This window comes from Erinaceus europaeus, chromosome 7 (assembly GCF_950295315.1).
Source record: "Erinaceus europaeus chromosome 7, mEriEur2.1, whole genome shotgun sequence".
Taxonomy (NCBI): domain Eukaryota; kingdom Metazoa; phylum Chordata; class Mammalia; order Eulipotyphla; family Erinaceidae; genus Erinaceus; species Erinaceus europaeus.
The window spans coordinates 67,302,445-67,317,827 of record NC_080168.1 but is presented as its reverse complement, the minus strand read 5'-3'; the positions used below and the strand labels follow the sequence as shown (position 1 = coordinate 67,317,827).

The following is a 15,383-nucleotide window of genomic DNA, read 5'->3' as shown; positions in this document are numbered from 1 at the left end:
GTGCTGTGGCCCATGATGTGTCCTGTATTGTGGTTCTATGATCTATGACATGGCTGGGTTGTAGAACAGAGCTCCCAGCACTCAGTCAGGAGGTGGGAGCTGCCACCCTCCTTTGGGTTCATATTCCTGAGTTCCTCCTTTGTTACAGATTAACTCACTCAGGATTCTCAGTCTTGTAGTTTCTGGAATAAGATGAGAGTATACCAACATAGAATGTGGCTCTCCCCAGTCAGCACAGCTGAAGGCTGGCCCTCCTGCAGGAGTTGTGGGCTGCTGAGGCAGAGGCGATTGCGTCTGGAGCTGGGTCTTCTCAGTGGGACTGCAGACCCGAAGGCATAGACCCAGCTCTGGCTCCTCTGATGAGCAGTGCCAGGATCCTCAGGCCTTCATGCCAAGTGTCTGCCGCTCCAAGGTGGGGCTGTGGATGCCAGTGACCCCAAGTGTCTTGGGGCTGTGGAGCCTAGGCTATGGGAAACGTGTGACCCCCAAGTGATGAGGCCCTGGAGCCCAGGCTGTGGATGTGTGTGACCCCAGTGAATTGGGACCCTGGAGCCCAAGCTGTGGGACTGTGTGTGACTGCAAGAGACTTGGGGCCCTGGAGTTCAGGCTATGGAGACATGCATGTGACTCCAAATGACTCGGAGCCCTGGAGCCCAGGCTGTGGAGACATGCTTGTGATCACATGTGCAGCCTGTTTCAGGTCCTGAGTGCTGCCCCAGGTGCAGAGCAAGCAGTGGGCTTAGTGAAGGGGCATCCCACCCAGTGGCCAACTGGCCATGTCCTGAGACCGGCTGGGCACCAGGACCTTGTCCCCACCTGGAGGGTCCATCCAGTCAGAGACCCTGCCTTTCTCTGGGGAGGAGTATTTTCCCTCAGCCCTGAATTGTGTGCCCTGTGGGCAGGGCTCAGCAAGGCCTCCCTCCTGTGGCCATAGCTGACTGCCCTGTGGTTAGAACCCAGAGCCAGCAGTGCTGTGCTCCTTTTTGGAAGCTGTCCTTCCCTCCCCACCATCAGGTGCTCTGACCTTTTCCTCTTCTGCCTGACTGTCTGAGGAGCTTCTCCCTCTTCCTGTCACCCATGAGCCTTGCTGGTGCTCAGAGCTGCCTCCCACCTTGGTCTCTGTCCCCAGGCACAGTCTGCAAGGACCCGGGCAATGTGGGGTCATCCCCTCATGGCTGAACCTCATCACCGGGCAGCCATCCCTGTGACATTTACACTCTGCTGACTTCCAGCTCACGTCAGCACCTTACTACTACTACTACTACTACTACTACTACTACTACTACCACTACTACTACTACTACTACTACTACCACCACTACTACTTCTTCTTCTTCTTCTCCTTCTCCTTCTCCTTCTTCTTCTTCTTCTTCTTCTTCTCCCTCTCCCTCTCCCTCTCCTTCTTCTTCCCCTTCCCCTCCTTCTCCTTCTTCTTCTTCCCCTTCCCCTTCCTCCTCTTCTTCTCCTCCTCCTCCTCCTCCTCCTCCTCCTCCTCCTCCTCCTCCTCCTCCTCCTCCTCCTCCTTCTTCTTCTTCTTCTTCTTCTTCTTCTTCTTCTTCTTCTTCTTCTTCTTCTTCTCCTCCTTACTCTTCTCCTCCTCCTCCTCTTCCTCCTCCTTCTTCTTCATCATCTTATTCTTTTTTACCTCCAGAGTTATTGCTGGGGCTCAATGCCAGCACTATGAATCCACTGCTCCTAATGGCAGTTTCTTCCATTTTATTGGGTAGGACAGAGAGAAATTGAGAGGGGAGGGAGGGATAGAAAGGGAGAGAGAAAGAGAGACACCTGCAGACCTGCTTCACCACTTGTGAAGTGACCCACTTGCAGGTGGGGAGCTGGGGGCTTGAACTAAGATCCTTGTGCGGGTCCTTATGCTTCATACTATGTTGTTAAAATTCGTTTAGGAATTGCAGGTTGCGATCTCTGCACAAATCTCTGCATACTCCAGCTTGTCTGCCTTCAGACCCGACCGGCGGCTGGACATCTCGTGTGCCCAGTTTCGGCAGGGAGCCCGGGGGTCCGGGAGGCCCGGGATGGTTCCAGAATTTATAGCAAGAGGGCAGGCAGGCCAGTTTTGTAGAAGGCGTGGGCCTAGGTGCCCAGGGGTGGCGGCCATGATAGGCCGCCGCGGCCCTGCCCCATGCCCTGCCATGTCTGCTGCCCTGCTCACAGTGGCCGAGCAGCGTGGAGGGATCACGCATCCAGTGCCCTGCGCCACTCGGTGGAGAGCCGGCTCCTGTGGGCTGGCCTGCGTGCTGGCATCGGGCTCTTGCGTGGTGGAATCGGGCTCCAGCGTGTTGGCATCGGGCTCCAGCATGTTGGCATTGGGCTCCTGGGGCTCTTGTGTGCTGGCATAGGCCTCCTGCGGGCTGTGGGGCTGCGGGGCTGCGGGCGCGGTGCCCGGGGTTGTCTGGGCGCAGCCGGCTGGCTGGCTGTTTAACCAGGTAGAAACAGCAGCTCCGCGCCTCGCCTCCTGCCCACTGGCTCTTCCCGCTGGCTGTTCTGAGTTCGCCCGAGCGAGTGGAAACCACAGAGTGGTCCAGAGATAAATGTTCCAGAAACAGCAAAACAGTCTCGTGAAGAAAGAGCAGAGGCCTTTGGAGATCTCTTCACAAGCAGAAGAGAAGGCCATAGTGCATAGGTAGCCAAATTATCTTTACTTATCTGAGAGATGCGCAGGTCAGGTCCACGTGGGCACCATTTGTTGTTAAAATTTCAGAAGGCTCCGGCTGGCCAGGCTAGCTTTACGGGCGGGTAACAGAGACGCGGAGACAACGGCTGGGCAGGGAAGCTGTATTTCTTTATTCAGGAACAACGATTCATAAACTAAGACAAACTAATCACCAAACAGAACTCTGCTGTCTCTTTGTCGCTGCGCAAGCACTCTCCCTTACTCTCGAACTCAGGAACTCTGGCCCTCTGGAACTCTGGAACTCTGGTGGGTTTCCTCAGGGCGGGGCCAAGCGGGCCCGCAAAATTAACTGGGCTGATCTAATTCTCTTGGCGGGGGAGAACTAGAACCCAATGTAAAGCATACAACAATACTATGTATGTTTAACCCGGTGCACTACTGCCTGGCCCCTAACATCTTTTCTCATCCCCTCGTCCCATGGTCCATGACACCCCCACACACACCCCTCCTCGGCTCGGGGCCTCTGCCTCCTGCAGGCGTGGAGATAGTCCCCAGGCTGTGCTTTGTGACAACCTTCTTTCTGCCGAGGGTCCTGTCTGGAGGCCGGAGCCCAGTGCCAGCTTAGCCCCAGGCCAGGCACACAGCACAGGGGACATTGCTCTTAGGAGCTCTCTCTGTTGGATGCTGTATCTGCTGACAGCACACCACTTCTGGGGGCTTGGTGTCCTTGAGGCGGGTCAGGGAGGATGGCATGCACACAGCAGACTAGATGCTCCCAGCTGATTTAATTCTAAGGACAACACTGATACCACACTCCTCCCCTAGACATCCTGGGTGGATTTCTGGCTGAGAAGACTCTGTGCCCCGATTCCAAGATGTACCTGGGAAATCACTATGATGTCCACTCTCTGTACGGCTGGTTCCAGGAGAAAGCCACTTTCTAGTAAGTATCCATGGGCCTTTTAAACAGGTCTCTTTGATACCCATAGATTATTTGTGAGATCTCCACTAAGAAATGGTGACAAGGTGTTTCAAGCAGGTGTGACATGTCATTGCTGCATTTCTTAACTTGCCCAATGACTCATCTCTTCCTCCTTGAAGACTTTAGCTGGCAGATGTGTCATTCTGATTTTAGAAGTATATTTGAGGAGCCATCATTTCCCTGCACAGACACAGAGTAGAGTGGCCTGGGAGGCACACTGGCTTGGTGACACCCTGAAATAGTAGTCTGACCTCTGGGTGAAGCTGGAGAAGACAGTTTGGGTGGGGTGAGGTGATGCTGTGGGCCATCTGTGCTAGAGGCCCTGAGTCTGGGCTCTGCATGCAGGCTCCTCTCCAGGAGAGATGCCAGCTTCATGTCATGGCAGGTCTCATAACACATGGGGTTGCACTCTGCCCAAGGGACTTGCCTTCTCTCCCAAGGCCTCCCAGGTGGCTCTACTCCTGTCAAATGATTATCTGGGTGGAGCTGCCACCCTTCCTCTCAGTCCCTGTGTGTGTTAGCATGTGCATCTTCACACATGTGAACACATGACTGCATGCGTACGTGTGGTTGAGTGTGTGTGTCTCACAGCCTGAAGGAGCAGAACACTTTCCACTCACTGTCCCCTAGTCTAAGGCTTCCACTCCAACTCCAGTTTGTCATACACGTCACCTGGAGTCAGCCTGCTGGCTTACAGCCAGTTCCTGGCAATGCTCTGTGTGAGGACCTAGAGAGAATACTGATCACTTGAGCACATGCAAGCCTGGTCTGTTTCTGTGCTTAGGGGTAAAGCTGTTTTCCTAGCACTGTAGCTGAGAGGACTTGGTGAGGTGTATGGGGGCGTGTGAGGGGGGATGCAGATGCAGCAGAGGTGCCCCCCAGGTTCTCATTTACCTGCTATCAAGAACCCCCAGGTCCGGTTCTGACTGGAAGAGAGCCCCAGTGATCAGCATGTAGTAAGTGTGATAGGCATCGTGTAAAACAGGGCCAGCTGACCTGGAACTAGCTCACTCCTGAGCTCGTCACTGAGAAGTTTTGAGTAGCAGCACAAAGTGCAATAGCACGTGACTGACAGAGGAGAGAGGAGTAAAGTGGTTTGGGGTGCACTCACCAGCTTTAATGAGCCAGTGCAGAGCAGCTGAAAAGTATGAACTCACCTTTGAGGCTCTAGGGGTGTTAGCACAGCCCAGTTACAGGAGAAGCTCGTGCATTTGGAGTCATAACTCAGGTTGTCTAAGGAGGATGGGAGGGTAGACGGGTGGGCAGAGACACAGCCCGTTTTTTATTCCATTGTAGACTCCATCCTGTTAGGTCAGTACTGTTTGCCTCATCTCACAGGCATGGAAGCACATGCTCACAGTAACACATTAAAAAAAAACTTATTTATTACATAGGAGAAAGATTTTTGCATGAGACAGAGAGATAGGCCAGAGCATTTTCTGCACATGCAGTGCCAGGGATTTCCCTCAGGCAAGCCAGCCCAGTACTCTGCCAGCTGAGCTAGTTCCTTTACTTCAAGGCCACATATTTTTATTTTTATTTTTTTACTTTATTTTTTAAAAGATTTTATTTATTTATCAGAAAAACAGGAGGAGAGAGAAAGAGCCAGACATCACTCTGGCACATGTGCTGCCAGGGATTGAACTCAGGACCTCATGCTTGAGAGTTCAAAGCTTTATCACTGCACCACCTCCTGGACCACATTTTTATTTATTTTTTAAAGACTTTATTACTAATGAGAAAGATAGGAGGAAAGAAAGAACCAGACATCACTCTGATGCATGTGCTGTCAGGGACTGAACTCAGGATCTCATGCTTGAGAGAGAGTGCAGAACTTAATCCACAGCACCACCTCCCAGACCACACGTGGCCTATTTTTACATGGGACAGACAGATGGTGTTCAACCAAGATCTGCTTGGCTACAACGCCCATTTTTACTGCATTTTTCCACTCACAGGTCTGATTGACAATGGCTAAGCGTACACATTTAAACCAAAGAAAAGCAAAAGCATGTGACAGTGCTGCTGGGAATGGACACAGAAGGTTTTGCTGAGAAAAGAGGATCAGCTTAGGGGAAGCTGTTGGGCACACTCCCCAGCTACCTGGCTGCAGGCCCCTCCCCGACCACCAGCTGCCCTGTGGAGCTTCTGACACAGCTGGTGGAGAAGCTGTGAGCTGGGCTGTGAAGGCAGCTCCTGGCCAGTCTGGACCAGGCTTGTCACTGTCACTGTCACTGTCAGCTGACTGTCACCCACAGTGGAACATAGGGATTCTCATCTCACTGGAGTTTGTGCCTTTGTGAACACACCTGAATTCCAGGAAGTGGCAAGCTGCCCACACACCTCACAGTCTTGGGTTTTTAGGAGGAGCTTTCTTTTGGAGGGTGGAGACGGGGGAGCTTATGATTTCCCTATTTTAATGTTTTTCTGAGGGAGTGATAGTTTGCGGTACAGTTGTTGACAGCTGGGTACAATTTATCATCTCCCTGGCACTCACCATCAGGCTCCAGGTCCTCAAGGCCCCCATACCCCCATCCCACGCCCTTCCCCCAGAACCCTTTGCCTTAGTGCAGACATCACACCCAGTGCAGGTTCCACCCTGTGCTTCCCCTCTCTGTCCTTGTTTCTCAATTGCCACCTGTGAGCGAGGTCACCTGGTATTTACCCATCTCTCCCTGGCTTGCATCATTTAACGCCACTCTGTTAAGCCCCTCAGGAGGGTCTTCCTAGCTGTGTACTGAAGGCTGCCCCTCTTGTGTGTCTGCAGTGCCTGTCAGAATGCCACCCGGAGGAGAGCCTTTGTCCTGAGCCGGTCCACGTTTGTGGGGAGTGGCAAGTATGCTGGCCACTGGCTGGGGGACAACTTCTCCCGCTGGAGGGACATGCACATGTCCGTCATCGGGATGTTGGAGTTCAACCTCTTTGGGATTCCATATGTAAGTTCACCATGGAAAGGTGCAGACACCCACCCCCTGGCCTGGAGTGTGCTCCACTCTCTCTGGGCATTGCAGAAAAGACACAGGGTGGCAGCCATGGTGCTGACCTCCCTCTGGGCAGGTGTCCAGAGAACCTCAGGGCCAAGAGGCAGCTCAGCAGGTAGAGCATGTGTCATATGTGTGTATGGGGGGGGCTGCATTAGAGCCCCAGCACCACATGGGAGCACCAAGGATAGCAACGGGGAAGCTTCATGGATGGCAGAATGGTGCTGTGTGGCCGTTCCCTTTCTCTGTCTCTCCACCTCTCCCCCTCCCAATGAAAAAAACAAAAACAAGAAATGGGCCAGGGCAGCCACTCATGGGTATCCCACAGCATGAGGCCCTGGTTGTTCCACAGTGTTGCAGCAGAGCAGGAGGCTCACAGGGCTGCTGACATTCTGGATGTCACTAGAGCACTTGGTGGTGAACCCGGAGACTATCATTCCTTGCCATTCACCTGCCATTGCCCCCCCCCCTCCATCCACAACTCTCCCACAGCCAGCTCAATACAGACTGATGGCTGAGTGTCTGCATTCACAGATAGACAGGGAAGGAGAGGCAGGGGAGCAGAGCCTCGATCAGAAGCAGCTCCATCTTCCATCACTAAAAGTGACAGGTAATGCAGACACCCTCCTCAGTACCACCAGCCCCCAGGCCTGGCCATAGTGACCAAAAAATGGTTTGGCCATTAAAGCATTTGCCGCTGCGGGACTGGGTGGTAGTGCACTGGATTAAGTGCACATGTTACCATGTGTGGGCACTCAGCTTTGAGCCCCTGCTCCCCACCTGCAGGGGCAGAGGGGAAGCTTCTTGAATGGTGAAACAGGTCTGCAGGTCTCTCTTTCTCTCTCCCTCTCTGTCTCCCCTCCCCTCTTGATTTCCCTCTGTCCTATCTCATAAAAAATAGAAAGAGAAAAAAATGGCTGTCAGGAGCATTGAATTCAGTACTGGCACTGAACCCCAACGTTAACCCAGGAGGCAGAAGAAAAAAGAAAAAAGAAAAGAATCTGCTGCTGTCCTGAAAACCTCAAACCACACTGTGGCGGATCCCCCAAGCCCCAGTGAGCAGACTTGTCTGACTTTAGAGAGCTCCCGCACTAGCCCAGGCTGAGCGCTCAGATTTCAAGGGGCTGCTTTTGTTGCCCCCCCCCCCGCGAAATCTGAGATTTTGAGTGCTAGATGAGGGACATTTGAGGAAGACCTGCTAAGGAGATATTGAAAAAGAGCTAGTCCAGTCCAGCTCTGTGTGAACAGGAGCTTCCAGGTAGAGCCTGAAGAGCAGGAGCTGGGGGTGGGGGAATGCCTCCTGTCCTCACAGCACTCGCTGGGGTGCTACCCCACCCCTTACCCCTCCTTCCTCTAACACCTGCCTCCCTGCAGTTGGAGATAACCTGAGTCCTTGGGGCTAAAGACAGTGCTTCTCATCCTGGGGACCTGGAGACCCACAGCTCCCTCCCTATGCCACTGTCTTCAGGGGTGGCGTCCTGCTCCCTCCCTTCCTTTCCCTCTCTCAAATCAACCCCAATTGAAAGGTCCTATTTCTGAGACAACAGGAGGGGCTCTGGGATCAAGTTTGGGGAGGCTGAGGAGCCCATCTCTGGAGGGCAGTGTTCTAAGATGGCTCTTAGGCAGTGACCCCTCAACCTCTGGGGTGTTACCACACCTGGGAGTCAGGTTTGTGTGGTGGTCAGTTTGCTAGAGTCCTCTGAGGTGTTGCCATGCCTGGGAGTCAGGCTTGTGGCAGTCTGTTTGTTGGAGTCTTTTGGGCTGTTTGTGGTGTCAGGTTTGTGGTAGTCAGTGTGTTGGAGTCCTCTACATTACACATAGGAATAGGGCCATCTGCTTTCACTTCCTGGCATATTCCACTCAGTAGCATTATCTCCACTCACATCCATTCTCTCCCCAAAGACTCAGGTCGCTTTGTCATGGCCGACCAGTGTCCACCTGTCTGTCCCTCAGCTTCTCTATCCGCTCACCCACCCTGGCACACAGGTGGGTCTGTGCCACGCTTCCTATGTCTCTTCATACTGCAGTAAGTCACAGCCTGACACCCTGTGTCCCTGTCAGGAGAGTGCAGCCTGAGGTGGTCAGTGTGGGTCCCACAGCAGAACTAACCTGGGAGCGCTGAGGGCGAGTCGATATCTCCCCAGGTCGGAGCTGACATCTGTGGATTTAAGGAGGAGACGTCATATGAGCTCTGCCTGCGGTGGATGCAGCTGGGGGCGTTCTACCCCCTTTCCAGAAACCAGAATGCGATCGGAAACAAGGTGAGTGGCGCTCCCAAGGCTGCTGGCCATGACCTGTAGGAAGGTGTTACTTGCAGGAGTCAGAGGTCAAGCTCTTCCTCCACACTAGGGTGTGTGGTTGGTTTCATCAGCCCCATGAATGGCATGCAGCCCTTCTCCAACTGCTGGGGAAACAGCTGCTGTGAAATGGCTTTTGAAAGTGCATCATGTGCCATTGCTGCAAGCTGAAACACGCTGGACCTGGGGAGGGAGCCTCCTCTGAGTTAGCATGGGGCAGAATTTCCCCTTTACTGTATGAGGCCACAGCAGCAAGCCAGGTGTGCCTGTGGGTCTCCTTGGTCACTAGGGAGGCATCACGTTTGGGGTGCTGCTGGGGTGGCAGCTGGATCTGCAGCAGGGGCTGCCTTCAGCCTGAGGGTCACTTCTAGGGGGCTGAGCTCTGGAGTCCTACCCGAGCAGAGGCAGGTGTCACCTGGAGGAGACCTGTGCTGGGGCTCAGCCCTTGAGCCATGGCCCCATGCCTGTGGAACACTTAGCAGGAGATTCCCTGGGACAGACACAAGGCCAGCACTGATCTCTATCACCAGGGACCCAGAGTGACACATGGCTCTTACTAAAGCCATTCTGCTCATAGTCTGTGGGCTGCTACTCTCTGTCAGGAACAAGACCCTGGGGTGTTTGGAGAAGAGTTCGCATCCATCGTTCGCTCTGCACTGAGGAACAGATACTTCCTGCTGCCCTACCTGTACACACTCTTCTACCACGCCCACACCTCCGGCAGCACCGTGGTCCGCTCCCTGATGCATGAGTAAGTGACCCGCCCTGCTCAGTGCCCCCTCTGCTCCCATGGCTGCCCCCAGCTTCATCTCACCTCCTGCTCCCAAGGCTGACCCTATCTCAGTCTCACCTCCTGCTCCCATGACTGGCTCCGCCTCTATCCCACCTCCTGCTCCCAGGGCTGCCCCATCTCAACTCATCTCCAGCTCCCAGGGCTGACCCCAACTCAGTCTCACCTCCTGTTCCCAGGGCTGTCCCATCTCAGTCTCACCTCCTGCTCCCAGGGATAACCCCACCTCCACTCCATCTTACCTCCTGCTCCCAGGGCTGGCTCCCACCTCAGTCTCACCTCCTGTTCTCAGTGCTGCCTCCACCCCATCTCACCCCCTACTCCCAGAGCTGGCCCCATCTCACAGTCTCACCTCCTGCTCCCAGGGCTGGCCTCTATTTCACAGTCTTACCTCATGCTCCCCAGAGCTGACTCTAACCTGGGGACCAGTGGGGGATAAATAAGTAGCCATAAGCATTCAACTCCCCCTGCCCAAACTGTGATTAGAAACAATTCAGATGTATCCAGGGTTTAGCTAAGAGAGCAGCTTGGATGGATGGACAGGCAGGTCTGCCTTCACTCAGTGCTATCCTGCCAAAGGTGCCTGCTTGGTGTCAGATAAGGGGCCTGGGTCTCCATGTGAGAGTGGCTGAGGGGGTGCACATACCAGACTCACAGCATGCCTCGGGGGGCCATATGGGCTGAAGCCTTCTTAAGCTATGAAAGCAGACTAGGACACACAGACATCCAGTGACCTACTCTGAACCAGCTTCACCCTGCCTGCCACCTCACCCAGCAGACAGACATCAACCTCCCTGGTGCCTGGCTTTTCTCCTGAAACAACTGTGTCCTACATGTTCACCAGTTGTTTTTTCTGATCTTTTAGCTGTGGGTCACTGAGTTGGGTAAAACTGAGTAAGAATTTGACTCTTTATGAGAATGTCAATTTTTAATTGAGGATTTTTACCCCCAAAATCTAGATTTACATCTGACCCAGTGACTCATGACATTGACAGAATATTCCTCTGGGGACCTGCCCTCATGATCACCCCTGTTCTGGATGAGGTGAGTGCCACAGACATCCGATTCCATACCTGCCACAGGACATGATCAGAGGACTGTGTGGTCCCCACACCACTGGGCATGCCACACAAGACAGTGTGTCCCCACACTACTGGACACAGACACACAGGACAGTGTGTCCCCACACCACTGGACACAGACACACTGGGCAGTGTGGTCCCCCACAGCACTGGACACAGAAACACTGGACAGTGTAGCCCCTAAGCTGCTGCCATTCTTCTGTCCTCCTATTTGAACAGCTGCCTTTTCTTAAGGCAAGTAGATAAAATGTACCTGAGTCTGAACAAAGCTGCAGTGCCTGCTCAAGTCAGCAATTCTAAGTTGTCTGTGGATACTTAGCAGAAAGTGCTGAGCCAGGCGCATCCTCAGTAAGAAACCGACATCCCTCCTTGACCTGCACAGAGCCTAAGGCAGCCTGTTCTGTAGCATCAGCTGCTCCCTTTTTTCTAGAGAGCCCTGGTCCTTCTCTGTGCACCTTTCTCTCTCTCTCCTAGTCGCTGTCTTGCCCAAACCTAGTGCAGGGGATCTGCGTAGCTTTGGCCAGGAGACCTGGGCCCCCTGAGGGTGAGGGAAGGCACAGTACCCAATCATGCATGCAAATCCACATCCACTCTATGGCCCCAAGAAGCAGGGAAAATGCCCTTGCAAGGCTGTCTCTTATGTCAGGACTCTCTCACTGGGGTTGACATCACAGCTGCATAAAAACTGAAACTGGGCCTCAGAGTCCTAGAGCCCCTGCACCTGCCTTTCTGGACTTTCTTACCACACACAGGTCTAGCTGACATTGTGTGTGTGTGTGTGTGTGTGTGTGTGTGTGCGCACAGGCATTAAGTAAGTCATCCATCAGTACTTTACCTAGATGCTATGTGTGCACATACAGGCCGCCTCTCCACAGGGGCATCTCTCTATAAGTCTATAAACACATATTAAGTATACATCATATAGATAAGATCATGCACATTCATGGCTCCTTTATTCAAACCCCCTGGGGCATAGCCCTGTCATTAAGAAGCTGCCTTTGAAGCGAAGGACTCTGGCTGGAGGGGGGGCTTTCAGGTCCTGGTGCATGATGTACCAAAAACTTTATTTACTTTAAACCATTGATCCCCCAATTTAAATTAAAAAAGAGAGACAGGCAATGCCACCAAACTCAATAGGAAGACTAAAACTGATTCTCTTGGTAATGTGTCAGTTTATCTCTTAGATTAAGTGGATTTTTTCCCATTATATAAAATATCATGTGTTTCTGTTAGACAAAACAAAGAGAAAAGAAAGAGAAGCTGCCTCTGCATCACTGCCAGATGCAGTGACGCCTTGAAATAGAAGTTGATTCTAGAGAGTGCCATGAGCGGATACACCAGAGTCTCCTAGACCACCAAGTATGTCTGTCCTCTCAGAGATGCCCTGATGTGTGTGTCCCCTGGAAGCGACTTGCTCATGTGGGAGTGGTCAGCTCTTGGCTTTGTTGCCACTGATTTCTAAGATGCCGAGTCTATACTGCTGAATGTAGCTTTACTGAGATATTTCAGTCAACAGATGATGTTTAAAAGTTTTATTTTTTTCCCCCCAAAGGGAGCAAGATCTGTGCCCGTGTATTTTCCTGAGGCGTCTTGGTTCGACTTTTATACAGTGAGTGTTTGAGACATTTAAAGAGACAGTGCTATCTGTTGCATGCTGTCTCTTGTGTTGATTGACATGCTCCTGGAGCCTTGGACTGCGTGACTCTGGCTGCCTTACTGGGTCTGAACCTTTGCTTTAGAATTGGTCCATCTTCTCAAATAGGCAGAACTAGGAGAGATAGAGAAGGGTAACTTTTTCAGATAAGATAAGTATTTTACTTGCTATCCCAGCCAGTGTCAGCCTTGACTGTTCTGGGGTGTCCCCTCAGCAGGCTGGCCTCTATGAGCATCCTCCTCGCTGCTGCCCTGGACTTGAACCCAGCTCCCCCAGGCTTTCATACAGGAGTTTTTGCACATTGTTTGTGGTCCCAGGGCCTAGTGTATATGTAATTTCACTGCTCCCAGGCCACTTTCTTCCTTGAGGTAGAGACAGAGTGAGAAGCAGAGACAGGGAGGCTGGCACTATGACCTTTCCCAGGTGCCCAAGCACTTCCCCTGTGCCACCTGGGCACTCACCTCCCCAGAGAGCTCCCTGTTGGCTTTTTTTCCTTGAGCCTGATGAGGCCAGGGGCGCTCTCCCTCTGGGCGTTGCATGGTCCCGCCACCTGGGCTCCCTGTGTCTGAGCTGTGTATCCCATGCCTGCCCAACAGACCTGACTGCTAACTCTCCTCCATGCAGGGGAACCCGGTGCCCCTGTCCTGGAAGAGGAAGTTTGTGGACGTACCAGCACCCCTGGACATCATCCCTCTGTTTGTGCGAGGGGGACACATCCTGCCCACTCAGAGCCCAGACAGGACTACAGCACTCAGGTAGCAATATGGACATACCAGTGGGTGCTGGGCGGTCCTGGGGGGGGGGAGTATGAGAGGAGCATGGTGTCACTGTAGGCCCCTACCCTCAGCCCATCCCCTATCAGGGACTGGTGGCCCCTGAGCTGCAGACCCCCACCCCTGAGGTGCTGCCAAGGCTGGCTCTCACTGTCTCTGCAGTCGCCTGAATCCCTTTGGCCTCATCGTTGCTCTGAACGAAGTGGGAGAAGCGTTCGGCTCCCTGTTCTGGGATGACGGGGACTCCATGGGTGAGTAGGTGAGCGGGCAGCAGGGCAGAGGGGGCAGAGGCCTGGGGGTGGGCTGAGCATGGACAGCCCTCCGCTCACTCTGGGCAGGGACTTAGGCAGGCTCCTGGCTTTGAGGGGAGGAGCCAGTCGGCTGGCTTTCCAGGGAGTGTGGGAGACTGGGCACTGGGTAAGGGCTCCTGTGGGCAGAGACACTGGGTGCGCAGGAGACCGGGGAGATGCTGCACAGTGGGTCTCCGGCAGGCACGCCCCTCCTCCTCTTGTCCTGTCTCCTCCCCACAGCTTATCAGGCAGGCAGGGGAGGACCAGCTCCATGAGGAGCACGCAGGGAAGGGGTGAGGAGCTGTTGTGTGCCATGCAGGAGGGACTCTGGGACTGGGACCCTCTGAGGCTGCTGCCTTCTCTCCAGCATGCAGGACGCATGGGGAGGTGTGGGCTTCTGGGAGCAGGCACAGAGATGAGGAGAGTGAGGAACCCCAGAGGAAGTGGGGCTGAACATCCTCCTGAATGTGCTCCTGCCTGCTGTACACTAGTCCTTTGCCTCACATGTGGGTACACATGCCTGCATATGTATGTGTGTGAGTGTGCACAGGAAGAGCTGTGTGTGTGTGTGTGTGTGTGTGTGTGTGTGTGTGTGTGTGTGCGCGCGCGCACGTGTGTGCTCACAGGAAGAGCTATGGGCCTGCGTGTGTGTGTGTGTGTGTGTGTGTGTGTGTGTGTGCGCGCGCGCGTGCAGGAAGAGCTATGGAGTCACCTGCTCTTGGAAAGGCAATAGGCCTGGTGAGGTGGGGAGAGCCACTTCTGCTTAACTGGCCTTTTCCAAAGAGCTCTCAGAAGGGAAGACTGGCAGGTGGCTTACTGAATTCCAGAGGGAGACTTAAGCCTGAGACCTGGTAGACTGGAGCTTAGTAGACTAGAATTGTATTCTAAGAAACGTGGCCAGCGGGACAGCTCACATGGTAGGGTGTCTGCTTTGCTCTTCTGTGTCTGTCTCTCTGCCTGAAATGATCAGCCCAGAATAGTGAAGCCTCAGCAGCAGTGCCAAGGCCCTAGCCCATTTGCCGAGTTCACTAATGGTAAGAAGTAAAAGTGGTGCTTATTTTCTAACAGCAGTGCTTCTTTTACAGAGTCGGTCACAAGGGAGGAGTACTTGCTTGTGGAGTACAGATTCAGTAACGTAAGTGTGAACGCTCAGCACTGTTTCTAGGGAAGGAAGATATGTCTGGGGAGACTTTAAAAATGACACGTCCTTCAGAGTAGCAGGAATGCCCCAGTCATACTGCACGCCTGCGTATGCATGGCTCGGCTCCAACCCCTCCTCCCAACCAGAAAATCTTGAAGATGACGGTGATCAACACCGGCTACCACGGCATCAGCACGCTGACCTACGGCACTGTCCAGATCGTGGGCTTCCCCACTCGGCCCAGTGTCATCTCCATCAACGGCAACATCCTCCCAGAGAACAGGGTCCAGTATGATTCCAACGGGGTAGGTGCACATGGCTGGCCATCTGGCGTTGTTACACTCGCTCACTGGGAAAGCCGGCAGCTGGCTGCATTCCTTTATTATTGGTGATTTAATACTGACTTACAAAAATTCTAAGATAATAGGGGTATAATTGTGTGCCATTCCCACCACCAGAGTTCTGGTTCCATCCTCTCCAGAGGAAACTGCAGTAGTTCTCTCGAGGGATGGGTTGATTCTATATCTAAATCAATCAGTCTGTCTGTTTGTATGTTTTATTCATTTTTATCACTTCATTTCTTTTTTTATTATTTATTATTTTTATTTTTTGCCTCCAGGGTTATCACTGTGGCTCCTTGACAGCACTATGAATCCACTACTCCTGGAGACTATTTTTCCCATTTTGTTGCCCTTGTTGTGGTTGTTATTATTATTGTCATTATAGCTGTTATTATTGTTGGATAGGACAGAGAGAAATTG

The 15,383-nt window shown here is 53.1% G+C and overlaps 1 protein-coding gene across 3 annotated transcripts in view; it reads left to right on the top strand.

Annotated features, from left to right (window-relative positions):
* The window catches only part of LOC103121246 (sucrase-isomaltase, intestinal-like), a 34,291-nt gene that overhangs the window by 17,141 nt on the left and 1,767 nt on the right, over positions 1-15,383 (top strand). Inside the window, exons 14-23 of one of the 3 annotated variants that reach the window (XR_009550726.1) lie at positions 3,458-3,575; positions 6,382-6,550; positions 8,740-8,856; positions 9,495-9,643; positions 10,642-10,726; positions 12,317-12,373; positions 13,043-13,173; positions 13,266-13,442; positions 14,567-14,616; positions 14,769-14,855. Coding sequence is in view for 2 of the 3 variants with exons in the window: in XM_060194650.1 (XP_060050633.1) it covers positions 3,458-3,575; positions 6,382-6,550; positions 8,740-8,856; positions 9,495-9,643; positions 10,642-10,726; positions 12,317-12,373; positions 13,043-13,173; positions 13,354-13,442; positions 14,567-14,616; positions 14,769-14,927 (1,124 nt within the window). In the remaining variant the exon portion in view is untranslated. Of the gene's footprint in view, positions 1-3,457; positions 3,576-6,381; positions 6,551-8,739; positions 8,857-9,494; positions 9,644-10,641; positions 10,727-12,316; positions 12,374-13,042; positions 13,174-13,265; positions 13,443-14,566; positions 14,617-14,768; positions 14,928-15,383 lie in introns of those variants that run through there. The other 2 variants (XM_060194650.1, XM_060194651.1) reach the window with 2 other exon arrangements.